This window comes from Lissotriton helveticus, chromosome 7, assembly GCF_964261635.1.
Source record: "Lissotriton helveticus chromosome 7, aLisHel1.1, whole genome shotgun sequence".
Lineage (NCBI taxonomy): Eukaryota > Metazoa > Chordata > Amphibia > Caudata > Salamandridae > Lissotriton > Lissotriton helveticus.
Window position 1 is genome coordinate 1,508,997,230 of NC_136068.1, and position 17,841 is coordinate 1,509,015,070.

Consider the following 17,841-nt stretch of genomic DNA (forward strand, 5'->3'; position numbering starts at 1 on the left):
ACCTTCTTGCTGCCAATGGGTCAGCTCAGGCAGGTCGCCCAGTTCGGCCACCTGTTCCCCGGAAGGTTCCAGGGCATCCCCCTCAGGTTCTGCTCCTTCCTGGACTGTGGGAACAGCTGGGGTTGGTTTCCCACACCCTCTGCCTCTTCCTCGCCAGGCAGGTCTCTGGGCCACTGTTTCAGTCTCCAGTTCTGCTGAATCACCCCTACTGGCTGGCATAGCACGCGTGGTCACACAGATCCACGCAGGCAAACCCAACATCTCCAAATGAGTTCTGTGTTCTACATCCTTCCATGGAGAACTCTCCAAGTCATTACCTAGCAGTCAGTCTACAGGCAAGGCATCACTGACAACAACTTCCAAGAGACCAGAGACCCCTCCCCATTCAAAGGGAACACGTGCCACTTTGCAGAGGCGCACTGAGCTATCAGCTGTAACTACCGGGCGGAGCACATTGGGGATACACTGCTCTTCAGACACCCACTGACACCTCACGGATGTCACGCTGGCTCCTGTGTCTCTCAGAGCCTCTATCTCCTTCTGCCCGTATTTCTTGGTGTTAGGGGGCAGTAAGGTTTCCTGGACCATCTCTTGGTCTCCTAGAGAGACAAGGGTCATAACTGCTAATTCTCCTTCCCCACTAAAAATCAAATCTACTCCCAAAGCTACACTTGCTAAACCTGGGGCTGGAGCACCAGCGGGTGCTGGGGGTTTCTTGGGGCACCTGTTGATAACATGTCCCACATCATTGTAGTGAAAGCAGGTAGGGGGACCTCTATTTTCCCATCTGCCCCTAGGGGGCCATGGCTGCTTGGGTCTGGGGGGTTGGGACTCCTTTCCCTGGGATCTATTTTGGGGCCCTTGTGAGAACTCCTTTTGGTTACCCTTGTCCCCCCCACTCTTCTGCTGGGGACCCTGCAGACCTTTGGCTGTGGTACACACAATTCCTCTGTGGACCCTGGTACTGGTCCAGCGGTCCGCCTCCTTAGCAAGCTCAATGGTGTCTGTCAACTTGCTGTCTAAAAGATGCTGGCACAGCTCTGGAACACAAAGACTACTCAAGTGCTCCCAACTGATTAAATGCAACAACCCCTTAAAATCAGTTACTTTACTGCCCTTCAACCAACCTTCCAGTGCACGTGAGTACAAATTCACACATTCCATCCAAGTCTCAGACTTTCTCTTCTTGGAGTTTCTAAACTGCAGTCTATACTGCCCTGGAGTAAGGCCATACCTGAGACATAAGGCCTCCTTCATATTGGGGTAGGTCATGGCACCTGCCATCTCTAAGGGCTCCAGAGCACTCCTCCCAGAAGCCTCAAAATGTTTCCACAGGCCCGCCCCCCAATGTTGTTCAGGCACACCATTCATTCTCAATTCAATTTCATAAGAAGTAAACCAGGCATAAATATCCTCACTCCTATTGTAATTCTGTACGAGATCCTTAGGAATATATACTTTACACCCCTAGACTGATGGTGCGTTGCCACCATTTGAACTGGCATCCACCTCCTTGGCTTTAAGATCCAGTTCTCTCATGCTCAACTCATGAGCCAAAAGCAATTTCTTTTCCTCCAGGGCATGGGCATTTTTACTCTCCTCTGCCGCCCTTTCTCTCTCAGCTCTTTGATTCTCTTTATCCATTCCCAATTGCTTCATTTTCAATTTCAGGACCTTTTGCTCTTTGATTTTCTTCTAACTCTTCTTGAGTGAAACCCCTACTGGAATGGTTACTGCCAGCCCTTGAGCCTACTCTGCTCACAGGCAGATCTGTGATTTGAAAACCATTCCCTGTACTTGCATCATTTCCGTCTTGTGCCTCCCAATGGGCCTTCAAGATTCTCTGCAACTCCTCCTTCCTGAGGGTGCTCTTTGCGGGGCACCCAAACTCTTGGCAGAATCTCTTAAGATCTTTTGCTTTGTAGGAATACAAATCCAATGACAAACTCCAATTCTACTTCTGCCTCCTCACTGAGTGCCTTTCCATTCACAGACATGATGCTTAGAAGAGTTACTCAAAAATAGAACCAACAAAACAAAAACGTAGTATACGGTGGCGTAGTGGTCTGCACTCCCTAGGGATGTACACCAATCACTGTGGGTCTAGTACAAATAGAAGTTCAAATCCCACCACTGACCAACAATGTTAGAACTGGCGGTCTCTAGTTGGCAGAGGTAGGTACCACTGTCCAAATAGGGACCCTTGCTTCTAGTCAGGGTAAGGAGGAAACACTCTTTAGATAACATCTGCTCACCCCCTTGGTAGCTTGGCACGAGCAGTCAGGCTTATCCAAAAGCAATGTGTAAAGTATTTGTACTAACACTCACAGTAACACAGTGAAAACACCACAAACTGACTTCCCAACAGTTTAGAAAAATAAAGGTATTTAATCTAAACTACTCAAGACCAAAACGACAAAAATCCAACATGCACAGTTCAAGAATATGGTTGCAAAAGAGTTCTTAAGGTTGCGATAAAATAATCCACAGTTGCGTGAAAAGTTCACAGTTGCGTCACGTTTTGCTCACAGTACCTTTTAAAAGCGACAAAGTTCCAAAGCGGAGAAGTGGAGAAGTGTGGCTAACTGGTTAGAAGCGGCAGACCCTGAAGCAGAGGTCGGCCCGGGACCAGGGTTCAATTCCCGACGCAGCAGGGTCTTGGGTCAATGTCCACGGACTCGATAATTGTCGCATAGGTGCCTGCGCTAACCATGGGTCCCACTCTGCAACTCTGGCCAATAGCTTGCTTAATCTCCACAACGGCCCTATCAGCGCCGGGGAGGCCTGGCTTCAGCTTGGGGGTGCCCAGGAGGGATCATCCCACAGGGAAAGCCAGGACGGGTTCCCCAGCGGTATACAGCGCCAGGACGCCCCGAGATGGGGTAACAGTGCGGACTTGTATGGATTCCTGTGCGTAGGTTCCGTAGGAAGTTTCCTCTTGCAAAGGCACGATGCGATGATCTTTGGAGTTGCGACGATCTCCGAGGCGACGATGCGCAGACCAGCGGTGATCTCTCTCTCGCAGCTCCTCGATGTTATGGCTTCTGCGATGACACTCGCAGCGACGTGATGCGGTCCGCAAGCAAGCAGTGCGGCGATCTCACCCAGCAACAACAGGCTCTGCGACGACACTCCCATTGATGGTAATCTTCCCGCACCGGTCTGGTGCGACCCGCAAACGAAGGATGCGACGGCTCGGGCAGCGGCAACAGGCGCTGCAACGATCTCGGCCTTCGTGGCGGCGGGAATTTCCTCGCACTGTCAGGGATGCACTCCGCCAGCGAGCGATGCGACACAACTTGCAGAAAGTCTTTAAAAGCTTGGTTTCCAGCTCCCCAACTCAGGTACAACTTCCAGCTGCACCACACAAGGGCCACGCACTCCAGGAGGGATGGAACTCTCTCAGTAGAGTTCAGGGGAGCTGGGGGTGAAGTCCTTTTGTTCCTGGGACTTCAGAACATGGAGCCAGCTCTTCTCAGGCCCTTGGTGATTCCTACAAGACAGGGAACACAGCACAAAGCAAAGTCCTTCCACTCTCCTTGTCAGCAAAGCAACAGCAGGTCAGTCCAGCAGAGCAACAGCAGGACAGTCTTCCTTCTTCAGTATCAGCTTTCTCCTTGGCAGAGGTTCCTTCTTGATTCCAGGATGATCTAATTTTCTGTTGTCAGGGGTCCTGTACTTATACCCCTAAAAGTTTTTGTTCTCTTTGTGCAAGTGGGCCTTGATCCCGGTCTCAACCAGTTCTGGCCGTTCCTTGAGCACTTTGTTTTTCTGGCTTCTCCTTTCCTTTCAGAGTGAGGGGCAGGGTCGTCAGCCACCCAGCAGGAGGTGGAGTCAGCATTGTGGAAGGCAGGCACAGCCCTATTCAGGCCCAGGTGCTATCTCCTCCCATCACTCAAGTTGCAAATGCAGTCATTCAGCCTATGGCTGACTCAGCCAGCCTCCTGGGGAATCCCCAGCCCCAGTCACTCTCAAACCAGAAATTCAATTCACAAACAGGCCAAGGCACTTAGAAAGGTCAGACAAGAGAACAGCAACTTTCTAAAAGTGCTATTCTCAAACACAGGAGTTAAAAAACAACTTTCCTAAAAGATGTGTTATTAAATTCTGAGTTCAGTGATACCATATGTGCTCTTATGGGAAGATATGCTGGTAGCCACAGTAGCCAGCATCCCCCATGATAGCCTATGGAGCAAGATAGCCTTGCAGCAGTGAAACATGAAAATGGCTGTAATTCACTACCAGAGCATGTCACCTGCACAAGTACATGCTCTACTTTTCACATACACTGCACGCTGCCCAAGGGGGTACCATGGGCCTTCCATAGGGGTGACCAATGTGCACAGAAAGGGAAGGGTTAGGCCTGGTCAGTGGGGACACTGACCAGGAGGACATGGCAGTTCACAGACTGCACACAGACACTGCGGTGGCAGGCCTGAGACACCATTTTAGGGCTACTCATGTGGGTGGCACATACAGTGCTGCAGGCCCACTAGTAGTATTTGTCATCACCCGCCCTGGCACACCCAGTGCACTTTACTAGGGACTTCTTGGTGATACAAATATGCCAATCATGTATATCCAATCACAATAACAATTTACACAGGGATTACTTACACTCTGACGCTGATCAGCAATGGCAGAGTGTCCAAAGCATCTAAACCAGCAAAAACGAAATCCAGCACAGTATCAGAAATACAGGAGGTAGAGGCAAAAAGATAGGGGGAACCACGCCAAGGATGCCAGGTCTAACAGCTCTCTTATGCCGAGGCATCTTGGCGCTGGGTGAATATGATGCAGACAACAACAGATATTAAGGCCTTGAGAAGAGCCAGGTCTTTATCATTTTTCTAAAAACGGCCCTATTGGATTCTAACCTAATTGTCACGGGGAGGGAGTTCCATAAGATGGACGCTTGGTAGGAGAAACCCGTTCCTCCCCATCTAACTATTTTTGTTCTAGGGACACAGACCAATCCTGTATTGGCTGACCTGAGGGAGCGTTGGGGCTGGTATACAAAGTTTGAATGTCCCCAGCCCCTCCTCCGTATATAGCCTTGTGCAATAGGCATAGGGCTTTAAAGTTCACTCTCTGATGGACTGGGAGCCAATGTAACTCCTTAATCACCGCTGATGTTGGGTGATATTTGGGTAGGCCAAGTAGAACCTGAGCAGCTGCATTCTGGAGTGATTGAAGTTTTTTGGTCTGCCCCTTGCCAACTCCTAAGTATAGGGCGTTACAATAATCGATTCTTGACAGAACCAGGGCTCCGACCACTGTTTTTCGAAGTGACAGAGGAATGAAGGGCAGAATTTTCCGTAACCTTTTTAAGGTGAAAAAGCATGATGAGGAAACTTGATTTATTTGTGAGGCAAGTTTAAGGTCCTTGTCAAATACAAATCCCAAGTTCCTAACCTTAGGCACAGGGACTGGACAGGTGCCTGCTTCAGGAGGCCACCAGGCTTGGCTCCATACCGAGGGTAGTTGCCCAAACTCTAGGACCTCAGTTTTTTCTGTGTTTATCTTTAAAAAGTTTAAATTCATCCATGTCATTACATCAGTGAGGCAATTACGAAATCTCTCAGCTTTAAGCCCCACATTTTGAGTCACAGAGACCACTAGTTGAGTGTTGTTGGCGTACGAAACCAACATTATACCTTGGTCTTTGATTACCTGAGCCAGAGGACTGACATATAGATTAAACAATGTCGGAGACAAGGTCGAGCACATGGGAGATGGAAGATTCCTGATTGCAGGCCATTCCATTGGATAAGTTGTTTTTTTTGAGGTTAGAAATTAGGTAAGTAGAGTCGGAGCCACATCTTCAATACACGCATCCCTTAATTGACACAGCAAAACTGCACGGTTTACCATATCAAAGGCTGTGGTCAGATCTAACGGGATGAGTGCAGCTCTGCCTCCCCCATCCATCACTTTGCGGATCTCCTCTGTGGCCATGATTAAAGCTGACTCGGTGGAATACCATGAGCGAAAGCCATGCTGTGTGGAGTCAAGAATGGTACTGCTATCCAGGTATTCTGTCAGTTCTAGGTTCATGGCTTTCTCCAGGATGTTTGATAGTAATGGGAGACAGGAGGTTGAGCAGTAGTGTTTTGGCTCTGAGGGATCTAAGGAGGCCTTTTTTATGATAGGCCTAATGCATGCCTTTTTCCACGAGGAGGGAAACTCCCCAGAGATGATGATCGAATTTAATAAAGGGGTCACGGTGGAACTTACTTCTTCTGATACCAGATGTAATATATAAGGGGGACATGGGTCCAGAGGAGAACCCGATTTAGTATTTAACAACAGGTTGGCAACTTTAGCCTTCTCCAGAGTGGAAAAATGAGACAACCTTAGCAGAGATGCCCTGTGATTCAAGAAATCTACACTGTTTGTTTTTGGGAGACAAGCAGCAGTGGCTAGCCCATCATATACCGCTTGAAATGTATTCTGAAAGAACCCGGCCATCAGTTCCACAAAATTTTGGTCTGGCAGAAATGCTCTGTCACCCGGACATTTTGATAGCACTGTTTTAAACAGCTCCTTGGAGGAATTTTTTGCCTCCAGAATTTTTTCCGTTAAGTAGACCGATTTGGCAAGTTTTATGGCTCCCTTATAGTCTTCTAACCAAAACTGGGTCTGGGCTCACGGGCAATAAGGACAAGCCTCACTAATAATCAAAACAACCAATACGAGCACCACTATTGCCAACTATTTGTACTAGGGTCTAGAATGACCACTCGACCTACTGAACTAAACAGTTCCCCCCTTTTTTGATTCAGAAGTGAGATTGGGTGGGTCTTCTATCAGATTGACTCATGCCTGTTCTTTCCATTCACAGCTACATGGTCCTGATGAGATTTCCCCTTAACTGGGGGTTATCGAAACGCGTAGACCTTCTTCATACAGCATTAGGGATGTTGTGCAAAAGCCAAAATACTGCCTAATTCTGAAAAAGTGTTTTCGATGCTGTTTTGTTGTAAAAATTGAATTGTAAATAAGTAGTTTGTATTAACTGATGTAAAGTATATTTTTGTGTAGTATTGTCTGTATGAGTGTTTGAATGAGAGGTTTTGAATGTGAGAATTTTTGTTGTAAGTAAATGTGGAGTGAAATAAGCAATGTTTTCCAATTAATATGAATTGTTTTCTAATGATGTTCTAAATTGATTAAAGTCACTGGATTGATTCCGGACAAACAAGTGTCCTGAGAGTTACTGTTTAGTTCAGTAGGTCGAGTGGTCATTCTAGACCCTAGTACAAATAGTTGGCAATAGTGGTGCTCGTATTGGTTGTTTTGATTATAGTCTTCTAAGGCGCAATTATAGTCTTTTTTATGCTCGGCACTACAATCTGATCAAATACGCTCCCTGCGTCTACAAGTTTTTTTAATTTGCCGTAGCTCAGACGTATACCAAGGTGAGCTAACACGTTTATTATGGAGTTGTTTAGTGGTTTCCGGGGCTAAGACATTTACTGCTGAACTAAGCCAGCTTTCAAAGTTTCTGACTGAGGTATTGGGGTCAAGAGTCACCTCCGGGGGATTATTCTCCAGTGCGGTTGCCAGATCACCCTTTTGGATGGATTTCCAAGGGCGAGATTAAAATATGCCTGATCTTTCCCTACGACCCCTAATGGTTGGGGAATGCTTTATACAGAAATGTATTGCAGAGTGATCTGACCATGGTAGAGGTTGCACGCTGACTATCTTAAGAAGTTCGTTGTTGGTGAAAATACAATCCAACGTATGGCCTGCCACATGTGTCGGCTCTGCTACAAGCTGACTCAAACCATAACTTGCAAGATTGTCCAACAAATGAGAAGTATCAGCGTTATTATTAGCCTCCAAGTGGAAGTTAAAATCCTCCAAAACAGTAAATGTTGGAGTGCCCAAGCAAGACTCCAGAAACGTCTGGAGCGAGCTAGAGAAAGGCGGTCTAGCCCCTGGTGGTCAGTTGATTTGTAGCCCCTGAAAAAGTTTGAGGTTATTATTTCTAATGTTAAAGGACAGTGCCTTGGGCTGTAGCGAGGATTGTGGCAAAATCCGAACTGAGAAGCAGGATCAATAAATAATAGCTATACCTCCTCCTTTCGTTTCAGCCCTATCCATATGTGCAACTAAGTAACCTGAAGGAACTTCTACCTTCTAATCAGGTTCCGATGTCTCATTGGCCCAGGTTTCCATGAGAAACACAAGATACGGGTTTGCTATTTGGATCAGGCATTCCACCTCATATTTGTGTTTGCTTATGGATCTAGATCCAATACAATATCCTGTCATTGTGATCCTCTACTAGTACAAGTATTGTTGATCCTATTCCTGGCAGGCCTCTCTATTCCCTATCCCTCTGTGCAGACAGCTTTTAGCCGATTTGTCAAGAATCCCTGATGATGAGGGGTGTTACCCAAAAACTGGTCCCAGGGTGCTTGTTTCTGGTCCAAGGAAGACCTGGCATGGCAGTTTGGGCAGGGCTGTTCCCATAAGGAACAGGGTCAAGACTGATTTGGATATGGCTGGGTCTGAACTGGAATGGCGTGGCATGCAAACAACTATGAATTTAGCCAAGATATGTGATTGGGGGTGCATGTTTGATTAATTCAGCATTCCGTCCATCATCTGTTCTTCTTGCATTTGTTGCCCTAAGTGGGAAAGGTATGCCCAGACGTGGGTTCCGTGCTATCTACACCACCAGATTCAAAATAGCCTGGCTGATCAGGGGTGTTTCACCGAATCCGGTCCCATTATGCTTTTTTCAGGTCCCGGATCAATGTGGCCTGGCAGTTCGAGCTGGACTGTTCACTTGACAGAAGCAATGCCACCTATACACTGCATACGGTAAAGGGAGTTTGGGCTGGACTGTTCCCATGAGTCACAGGTTCAAGACTGATTTCCCTTTGGCCAGGTCTAAACTGGGGTGGCATGGTGAGCAAAAGAATGATGGATTTAACCCAGATCTCTTGACTGAGGGTGAATGTTTTGATTTGTTCTGCATTCAGTCTATCAATTGTGCGACTTTTACTTTTTTGTCCTAACATTAGGATATAGGTAAGTCACCCCTATTGTAAGCCTTACAACCCTGTAGGCAGGGTGCACTATATCCTTTGTGTGGGAATATCAGCATTAGCAGCATGAGCAGATATTCCCCTACAATATCCAGTCCTTTCTGACATATTTTAAGTCTACAGGGAAGCCATAGACCATACATGGGGTGGATACTTGACAAAAAGAGTTTCCCAGCTGCATGATAGCTTCACTGATTTCTAAGATGTTTCATACCAAACATCTTGTCTTAATACATTCTCACTGATACCAGTGGTGAATTTATTAATATATGCACACAGGAGACCATTTAGAGGTTCACCTGAAAACCTACCAAGCACTAGTATGGTTTCTGCCATGTTGTAGCCAGCCTGCCACTAGCAGACATGTTTCTGACCTCATAGGGTGACAGCCAGTGCTCTCAGACGCCAAAGCATGCTATGGGCAGAGGAACTTCACACTTCCTCTAGGCTGGATTGGCCTTCCAGAACGAGAAGATTCAAAGGTGTTGCTACCTTTGATGTTCAGCTCCAGTTGCCCCAGAAGGTTGGCAATGATGCCCCCCTCCTGCTCTACATTTGGCTGGTGGACAGGCTGTATAATTAGTTAGGTGAGGAGAGGGGTCCACATTCAACCTCTCCAAGTTGCCAGCTCCTGACCGTGAGGACGTCAAGATGCACGATGCCTGGTGGACCAATATGCTCTGCACCCAGCCCCACCGGCCCTAGTAATGATTAACCAGCTTTGCTCCCATGCTCCCCAGGCCATTGCCCCCCTCCCCATGAAGGAGACCCTCAAAAAAACTTTAAGTTTCCCTGAGAAGATTAAAGTTTTTGGTCTTATAAATTACATACAAATCTATACTATTTTTATAAATTGTTCTCGGATCTATTCTTGAGTGTGTATCTGATGTATTGCCTGTGTGAGTACAACAACAGGCCACCAAAGTACATCCCTGCCAGCCTTTCCATGGTGGGGATAGCGCCATGGAAAGGCTGGCGGGGATCCAGCATCTAAATCTGGTGGGCGGTGCCTGCTAGGCACCACCACCATTCTGTAGCTGCAGGGTGGGTCTGAAAAGCAATCGTAATGATTGCCTCTGCCGGACCCGTGGCGGTCAGGCTTTCCAGCCCCCAGCACACCGCCCGCCATCACAATCTGGCGGACTGTCAATGACCTTATGATGGCAGTGATCCTGCCACCGGCAGCCTGCCGGTGGTGGATTCACCACCATCGTAATCAGGCCCTTAGTTATCTATGGATGTTACTTTAAATCCCCAGTTAATGTTAGCGGGAATACACAACGATATGGTCGGTAGGTCTCGGCGGACTTTTTAGGTATCGCCTACGCAGCGCCCATGCGTTGCATAGGAAAAAGACCTCTTTTTTTGCTCGAGGATACAAGTAGACACCGAGCCAGGACCTAGGTATCTGACTGGAGCCTTGATAGGCTCGCCGACGTTAGCAGCACCCCATAAATTTCATTACATAGGAACAGGAACCTCGATTAGAACGGAACCCCAACATCACCCAAACAAGTGGGTCACTGGGTCGCTAAGTTGTCGGGACATCCAGGTGAAGAGCAAGCATTAAAAATGCAATCGGTCTCGCCTTTCATTAAGTTAAAGCTGTTTGCTTTGCTATTCAATACCATTAGCAAAGCAAATGGCTTTAACTTAATAAAAGGCGAGACCTATTCCATTTTCATTGCTTGTTTATTTATGGCTATGGCCGTGACTCGTAGTTGTACACCATCAGCAGGGCTTGAACCTCTACCTCCATTGTTTCGCCAGTGCCTAGCACAATTGTTATCAACATACAATCTAGAAAACAATTTGTATTGTTGCAAAAGGTGGGAAAGCAAGAAGGAGGGGGAATCAGAATTGGACCCCTCTCCAGAACTGAGTTGGAAACATTTCTAATTGAGCACAAGGAATTACAGGGACTATGTCCATGCAACCTTCATTTAAGTGTTTAGTTGTCATTATGCACTTTAATACTGACATACCTAATTTACTTTAGTCTTTCTCAAAATTTTCTCATTTCCCTTGAAAAAGCAATGAATTTTTATACTATTATAAAAATCTTTCATGGGAGAACAAACTGCTGCCGTTTTGGACCACAGAGAAAGGTGCCCTGAATTGACTGTGGACGAATTGTGTAATGTCTGATATTTATGAATATGCTTTGAACTTTACTATTTACACTGTTCGCAGCTATCTTAGCAAACCGGTTCATTTAGTGGTATTATGAACTTGTTTTGTTTTTTTTTTACTCTTTTTATATTGTTATGGAAATGAACTGCTTGTACTGTGATACTCCCCTTTTGTGTTTATGATGAAATAACAAAAAAGAAGAACAAATCGGAGGAGACAGAGGATTAAGACCATGGTAAAGATATTTTCAATTTAGATAGGGGGCGAAGCAGTGGTATTTCATCAATTGCTTGTTGATTATTGTAACAGTAATTGGACTTTCTCTTTTAAACAGATCATTTATGTGTACAGAAACCCAAAGGATGTCCTAGTCTCTTTATATTACTATGCAAGGATTGTATCGGTCTATAAGACTCCTGAAAGCTTTGACCAGTTCCTCAATCCATTCTTGGAAGGAGATGGTGAGTAAATCCATACCAGGAAAGCTTACACATTAAAGGCAGCTTTATATTACTATATGCAACACTTTTTTCTTTTTTCAACTAGCCACCCCTTGTCAACATTTGACTATAGTAAGACGCAAAACTTGAGTGTAAACTAACATACAACTAATAAACTAACGTACTAGCAGAGAAATTAATGTTTTAATTGAAAGCGTAAGAAAATGCCTCTTTTGCATGATCACTGTCAAAGTTTTGAACTGATGTTGCTGTTTTTTTTAACTTTGAGAGTGCGCTGAGGCCTGCTAACCACTTCAGTGCCAGTGTTCTGACCTTTAAGTAAATGTGGAACTGGTTTACAACCAATTGGTGTAAGGTAACTGATAAGTCCCTACGTTATGGTACCAGAGGCACCTCAGCGCCTTGAGACCCTCATGGGTGAGTAGTTGCACTTTACCAACTCTTAATTGAATGATTGATTGATTGATTGATTGATTGATTGATTGATTGATTGATTGACCCGGGGCTTTTAAGTTAAAGTGTTCCTACAGGGCTGCAGCACAAGTTGCGACAAAATAAAATATGACATCAAGTCTGCCACTACATACTTGTGGAACAGTTTTAAAGTGCTAACTCAACTTTGCCATGCAAACTAATGATAAATTCCAAGCCTCTGAGACCTCTTAAATCACCAAAAAAGGTTGTCTGGACTGGTGCAAGGTGCCCACTTACATTAATGGACATCATATACCAGTCCAGCTTCTCACACATGGACAGGTTCTACCTCCTTGAGGAACTCCACATGGGTAAATTTCCATATCTGTGCCCTGGCCACCACAGGTGCAGTCAGTCTTCTGAGGTAGACTGCGGATACAGGGTGGCATGGTCCACCAAGACCAGAATGAACCTGTTGCTAATGACAATCCTGAGGTCCAGAGGCCCAACAATGTTGCTGCCAACCCATTGATGCAAACCATTTAAATGGGAGTGCCTATGACAGGTTATGGCTGCAGGGAAGCCATGCACTTCCCTCATGAATTGGCACTGGCCTCGCAAGTAGGGCATGACCGGCAGACACATCTGAGGCCATCCTCATCTGTGGCCAATAACAGTGGGTGACAAGTCTTTCAAAGGTCTTGCTCTGCCCTAGATAACTTACCAGGGTAACATCATGAGCCAGCTCCAGTAGGATGGCCCTGTACTATTGGACAACTACCAACACAAGGGTTGAACCAGGTTCAGGACCGTTTGTCTTGCTAGACAGGGGACAATTCTCCCAATAGTTGGTAGCTTAAATAATCTGGTTCAATGCATTAGGAACTACGTGCTCTGAGGTCACTAGATGACATTTGGCAGTTGTCATGCTGGTCCCAGTATCTCCCAGAACATTCCCCCTCTCCAAATTGATGGTGACCCAATACCTGTACACCATCTCTCGGTCACCTAGGGACACTAGGTAACCCCTACACTATTCCCTATGCAATCTGGGAAAATCTCCTCCCCAAGCACAACCCTAGCCAGCCCAGTGGCTACCCACCAGTGGAGTGCTATGCGCATTTGGTACTCATGACATCCCCCTTGTAGTGCCTAACACAGTGTCACTCACAGCACTAAGGGCTTATTAACAGGGAACCACTTATTTTTCTGTCTAGTTGGGCATCGGGAGTCTTGACCCTTAGAACTAGTTTAAGGACCTTTAGAGAACTCCTTGTATTTATATTTGTCTCACCACTCCTTCGTCTGGTGGGGACCCTGCCCACCTTGGGTTGAACCCCCCAGATACCTTCTTGTAGACCCTAGTGCTGAGCCACAGTCTGTCTCCTTAGAGAGGCCCATGAGGTCAGTTAGCTTACTATCAATAAGGTTTTGGCGCAGATCTGCAAAACAAAAACTGAACATGCGCTCTCTTACAATCAACTTATACAGCCCTAGAAAATTCTTAACTTCACAGGAATCCACACAACCAACCTAGGACTGATGGGCCTGCTTCTGGATGTCCCTAAACATGTACCTGTACTTTTCAGGAGTTAGGCCATACTTCCTTAAAAGAGTTTCCTAAATAGGGTGACACCTCATCCTGTCCTCCTTTTCAATGGCCAATAGGACATCCCTCTCCTCGCTAGGGATATGCTTCCAGAGACTAGCCATCAATCCTCCTCAGTGATCCTATGCATCTCTAATGCCACCTCATTCATTTCAAACTACTTGTAAAGGGCATCCCCACAACAAATTCAGGCACCAGACCTTTAGGAGTATGGACCCTCTTGTTTTCAGATGGCACATCAGGTACCCTGCCACCATCACTGCTGTACCCTGCCTGCCTGGCTTCGATGTCCAGCTCCTTCACACCCAGCTCATGAGTCAGTAACGTTTGTTTATCCTACAAGGCTGTATCAGCCTACATGGCTAATTTCTTTTCCTCCATGGCCAGTTTCTACTCCTTCAAGATCTGTTTCTTTTGTTCTGGTTTAATTTTCAACTGGCCCATCTGCAGCCTGAACTCCCTTTCTGCCTTTCTTCCAACTCTTCTGGGAACAGGCCACAAGAAGACACACTGCTCTCTGCTCTGGCAGTGAGTTCCAACTCTGGTGTCAAGTCATTCCCCCTCAGCTTACTGCTGCATCTCAGGGCTGGTATTCAGGCCCTGCTCTGGCTCCTACACATCATCCTCCCCCTCCTGGTCCTCTGTTGCGACTGGCAAATGGTGGGCCTCTTCCCATGCCCTCCGAGCCTTTTGGAGCTCTGCATTCATGTGCTCCCTGTGGCAGGCAGCGCCTCTCAACACAAACTTTCTTGTGCTTATCCACTGTGTAGCTCTCCAGCTTGAGAAGGTCAAATTCCATTGTTGTAGGTGAAGCCACAAGCACAAAAAATCAGGTAAGATAAGGGTGAATTTAGAAAAAATGCAAAAAGGCCAATCAGGGAGAATTGTAAACTCAAATTGGCCTCAAATTATTTATCTGGGATTTTCAGTGCAAGATAAAATACCTGCATGTCACTGCAAAAACACAAGTCCTAATCCTCATCACTGATCACCAATGTAAGAAATTGGGTCACTGTTTGAGGGGAGTGAAACTCTACTCAATCAGCAACCACAATGCCTGTCATGGTGAGTGGTGAGGCACAAGGAAAGCCCCAATCAACCTATGCTCTACCCCCTGGTAGCCTGGCACAGGGAAGCCAGGGACATGACTGGTCTTAACTTAGAGACAATGAGTAAAGTACTTATACAGCGGTTCAACCAGTATTAACTTGTAAATGCAATACAAGAAACATCCCTCACCAATTTGGGAAAAAAGAGTACATTTTAATAAATAAATCAAGACCGAAATAACAAACATTCAATCAGTAGACCCTGATATGTGTAATTTTAGAGCTTTCACTAAATATAGCTCCAAAAAGCACAAAGAGGCAACTCTGAATATCTAGTTGCACTGGACCAGGACAAAGTCACAAGTTCAGGCCAACCATGATGGAGTGTGGGGGCGGCTACAATGGCCTAGTTAGGCCCACTGAAGAAGCTTATCCTATATCCTGGTAGCCAAGTGTTGTGAGGTCCCGCACCATGGACGCATTGGTCAGCCAAGGCGCTGCGTCAGTTTCAATGAGCTCTGAAGCAAGGTCCTGCATCATCATTGAGGATCCCATTGATGAGGGCTTGTGATGCATCAGGGATGCACCGTGCAGTTGAGGGGAAGCTTTAGTTCTGAAGAGCTGTGAAGCTGCGATGCGAGAACCGAGATCATCGTTGAGGCTGCCATCAGCAAGAGATTTGTGATGCGAGGGCCTACATTGGGGAAGATTCATACAGTGGTGGTTTCAATGTGTGCTATGAGGTCAATGTGTAGTCCTTGCATTGAGAGAATCTTCGCAGCAAAGGAGATGCATCGATTCTGCTCAGGTTTGCACCAGACAGCAGAGGAGATGCGTCTGTTGTACTGGATCCACAGGGAGGCTTGCAGAGCATCTTCAGGTCCATATCCAAAGGTTCAGGAGTTCAAGACTGGAGTGGAACCACTTGGCAGGGTAGAACTCACCAATGCTAAAGTCCGGGTTCTAGGTTCAAGGTAGTTGGAAACTTCTGCCCTTGAAGTTCTAGTCAGGAGTCCTGCCAATTAGCCCTTGGACTCACTCGAGTCCTGCGTTCAAAAGATGCAGGTCCAGTGGTTCCCAATCGGGGAAGAGTGCAGCAGGCAACAGGCCAGCATAGCAGCGCAGACGTCCTTCAAAGCAGAAGTTCAGCAGAGTGGCAGGCAATTTAGCAGCACTGTTGTCCTTCTTTCTGGCAGAGTATCCACAGTTCCAGAAGTGTACTGATGATTTAATGTCTGGAGTCCAGTATTTATAACTGGGCCTTCGTTTGAAGTGGGGAGCAGCTTCAAGATGTTTCCCCTTGAAGTCCACAGGCTTCTTGCCTTCTCTGGGCTGGCTCCAGACTAGCTACAGGGGGTATGCCTCCCTTTGTGTGGAAGTAGGACACAGCCTATTCAATTGTAAGAATGGCTGTGCCCAGCTTTGCCCTCTCATTCTGCCAGTGATGGCCCATTCAGAGAATAATCAAAATGATGCCTAGGGAAAAATAGTGCAAGCAATTGAAGGATAGAGATACAACAAATTCTCTCTTCCTATTTGAGTTTACTCTCTTCCGAAAAAAATCTATATTTATTTAAGCATCTTCAAACAATGGCAACCCCGAAAGAATTAAGATTTATTTTCTATTTATTTCACCATCTTCTGTAGAAATGAATGTACATAGTTTTTTTTACTGTTTTTCAAACACATATATATATATATACACACAACTCATACATATATATACATATATATATACAATATACAAACAAAACAATATATCTATACACGTAATACATATATATTTTTGAACCTTTAAGAATCTTCGGCCTTATTTTTACAAAAAAAGGATGCTTACAAACCATGTATAACCAAAGACATTCCTCACAAAAAGGTCGCCACTAAGAAATAGGAGCATAGGAGGTATATTCATTAGCCTCTATTATTTTTGTACTCAAGAGAGGCAGTCACATTGTTATATTACACGGGCAGTACTGAATTGTGGAAGCTTCGAAATAAAGACATACTTGGAGTTTGAAGAGCCTAAGGATTGAATAAGAAGATGGCGGAACTTTGAACGCCCTAGTCCTGATGAGGCCTGGAAATTAGAAGGGCTGAATCGCGTCAACACTTTTTTTGAAGGCACCACAACACATTTTTGAATATGTAAATTAAATCTAAAAAGGAGTACAAAAATAATAGAGGCTAATGAATATACCGCCTATGCTCCTATTTCTTAGTGGCAACGTTTTTGTAAGGAATGTCTTTGGTTATACATGGTTTGTAAGCATCCTTTTTTTGTAAAAATAAGGGCGAAGACTCTTAAAGGTTCAAAAACATATATGTATTACCTGTATAGATATATTGTTTTGTTTGTATATTGTATATATATATATATATGTATATATGTATGAGTTGTGTGTATATATATATATATTCACTGAAAAAACCATAGGTTATAGACCATATATAGTTAGGAATTAGCATTTACAAAACCTTGAAAATTCACTGAAAAAACCATAGGTTATAGACCATATATAGTTAGGAATTAGCATTTACAAAACCTTATTTTACTCACACAAAACCATTGAAATTCCATATATAGTTAGTTGCACTAACTATATATCGCGCACCCGCAATCCACTGCTGATGATGTCACATATTACATCATTCATGACATGGTCAGTGACATCACTGATGACATCACTGATGACATCTCAAATGACATCACTGATAACATCTCAAATGACATCACTGATGACATCACTGATGACATCTCAAATGACATCACTGATGACATCATCCAGTGACTGTGTGTTTCTGTAAAGTTAAAATGTGTCTTACATATTGAAGAATGAGTGGAAGTATAAGTGTCTGGACAAAGGATTTAGTAGGTGCATGACTGAATGTATGAGTGAGTGATTAAATGTGTCTCACTGAGTGCATGGGTTAGTGACTAAACTGTCTTAATTTGTGCATCATTATGTCTGTTGTTCTGTAAACTGCTGCATGTGTTGATCAGTAGCTATATGATTAACTATATGGGTTACTGATTGATTGTCCAAGTATTTGTATGGGAGACTGAGTGTGTGTGTGGCTGGCTGGCTGGGAGGTGTGTGACTCTGTGCAGA

At 45.2% G+C, this 17,841-nt stretch overlaps 1 protein-coding gene across 1 annotated transcript in view; it reads left to right on the forward strand.

Annotated features, from left to right (window-relative positions):
- The window catches only part of LOC144767508 (sulfotransferase 2B1-like), a 465,586-nt gene that overhangs the window by 252,044 nt on the left and 195,701 nt on the right, over positions 1-17,841 (forward strand). The window contains exon 4 of the mRNA XM_078650925.1: positions 11,533-11,659. Within this exon, the coding sequence (XP_078507051.1) occupies positions 11,533-11,659 (127 nt within the window). The remainder of the gene's footprint in view (positions 1-11,532; positions 11,660-17,841) is intronic.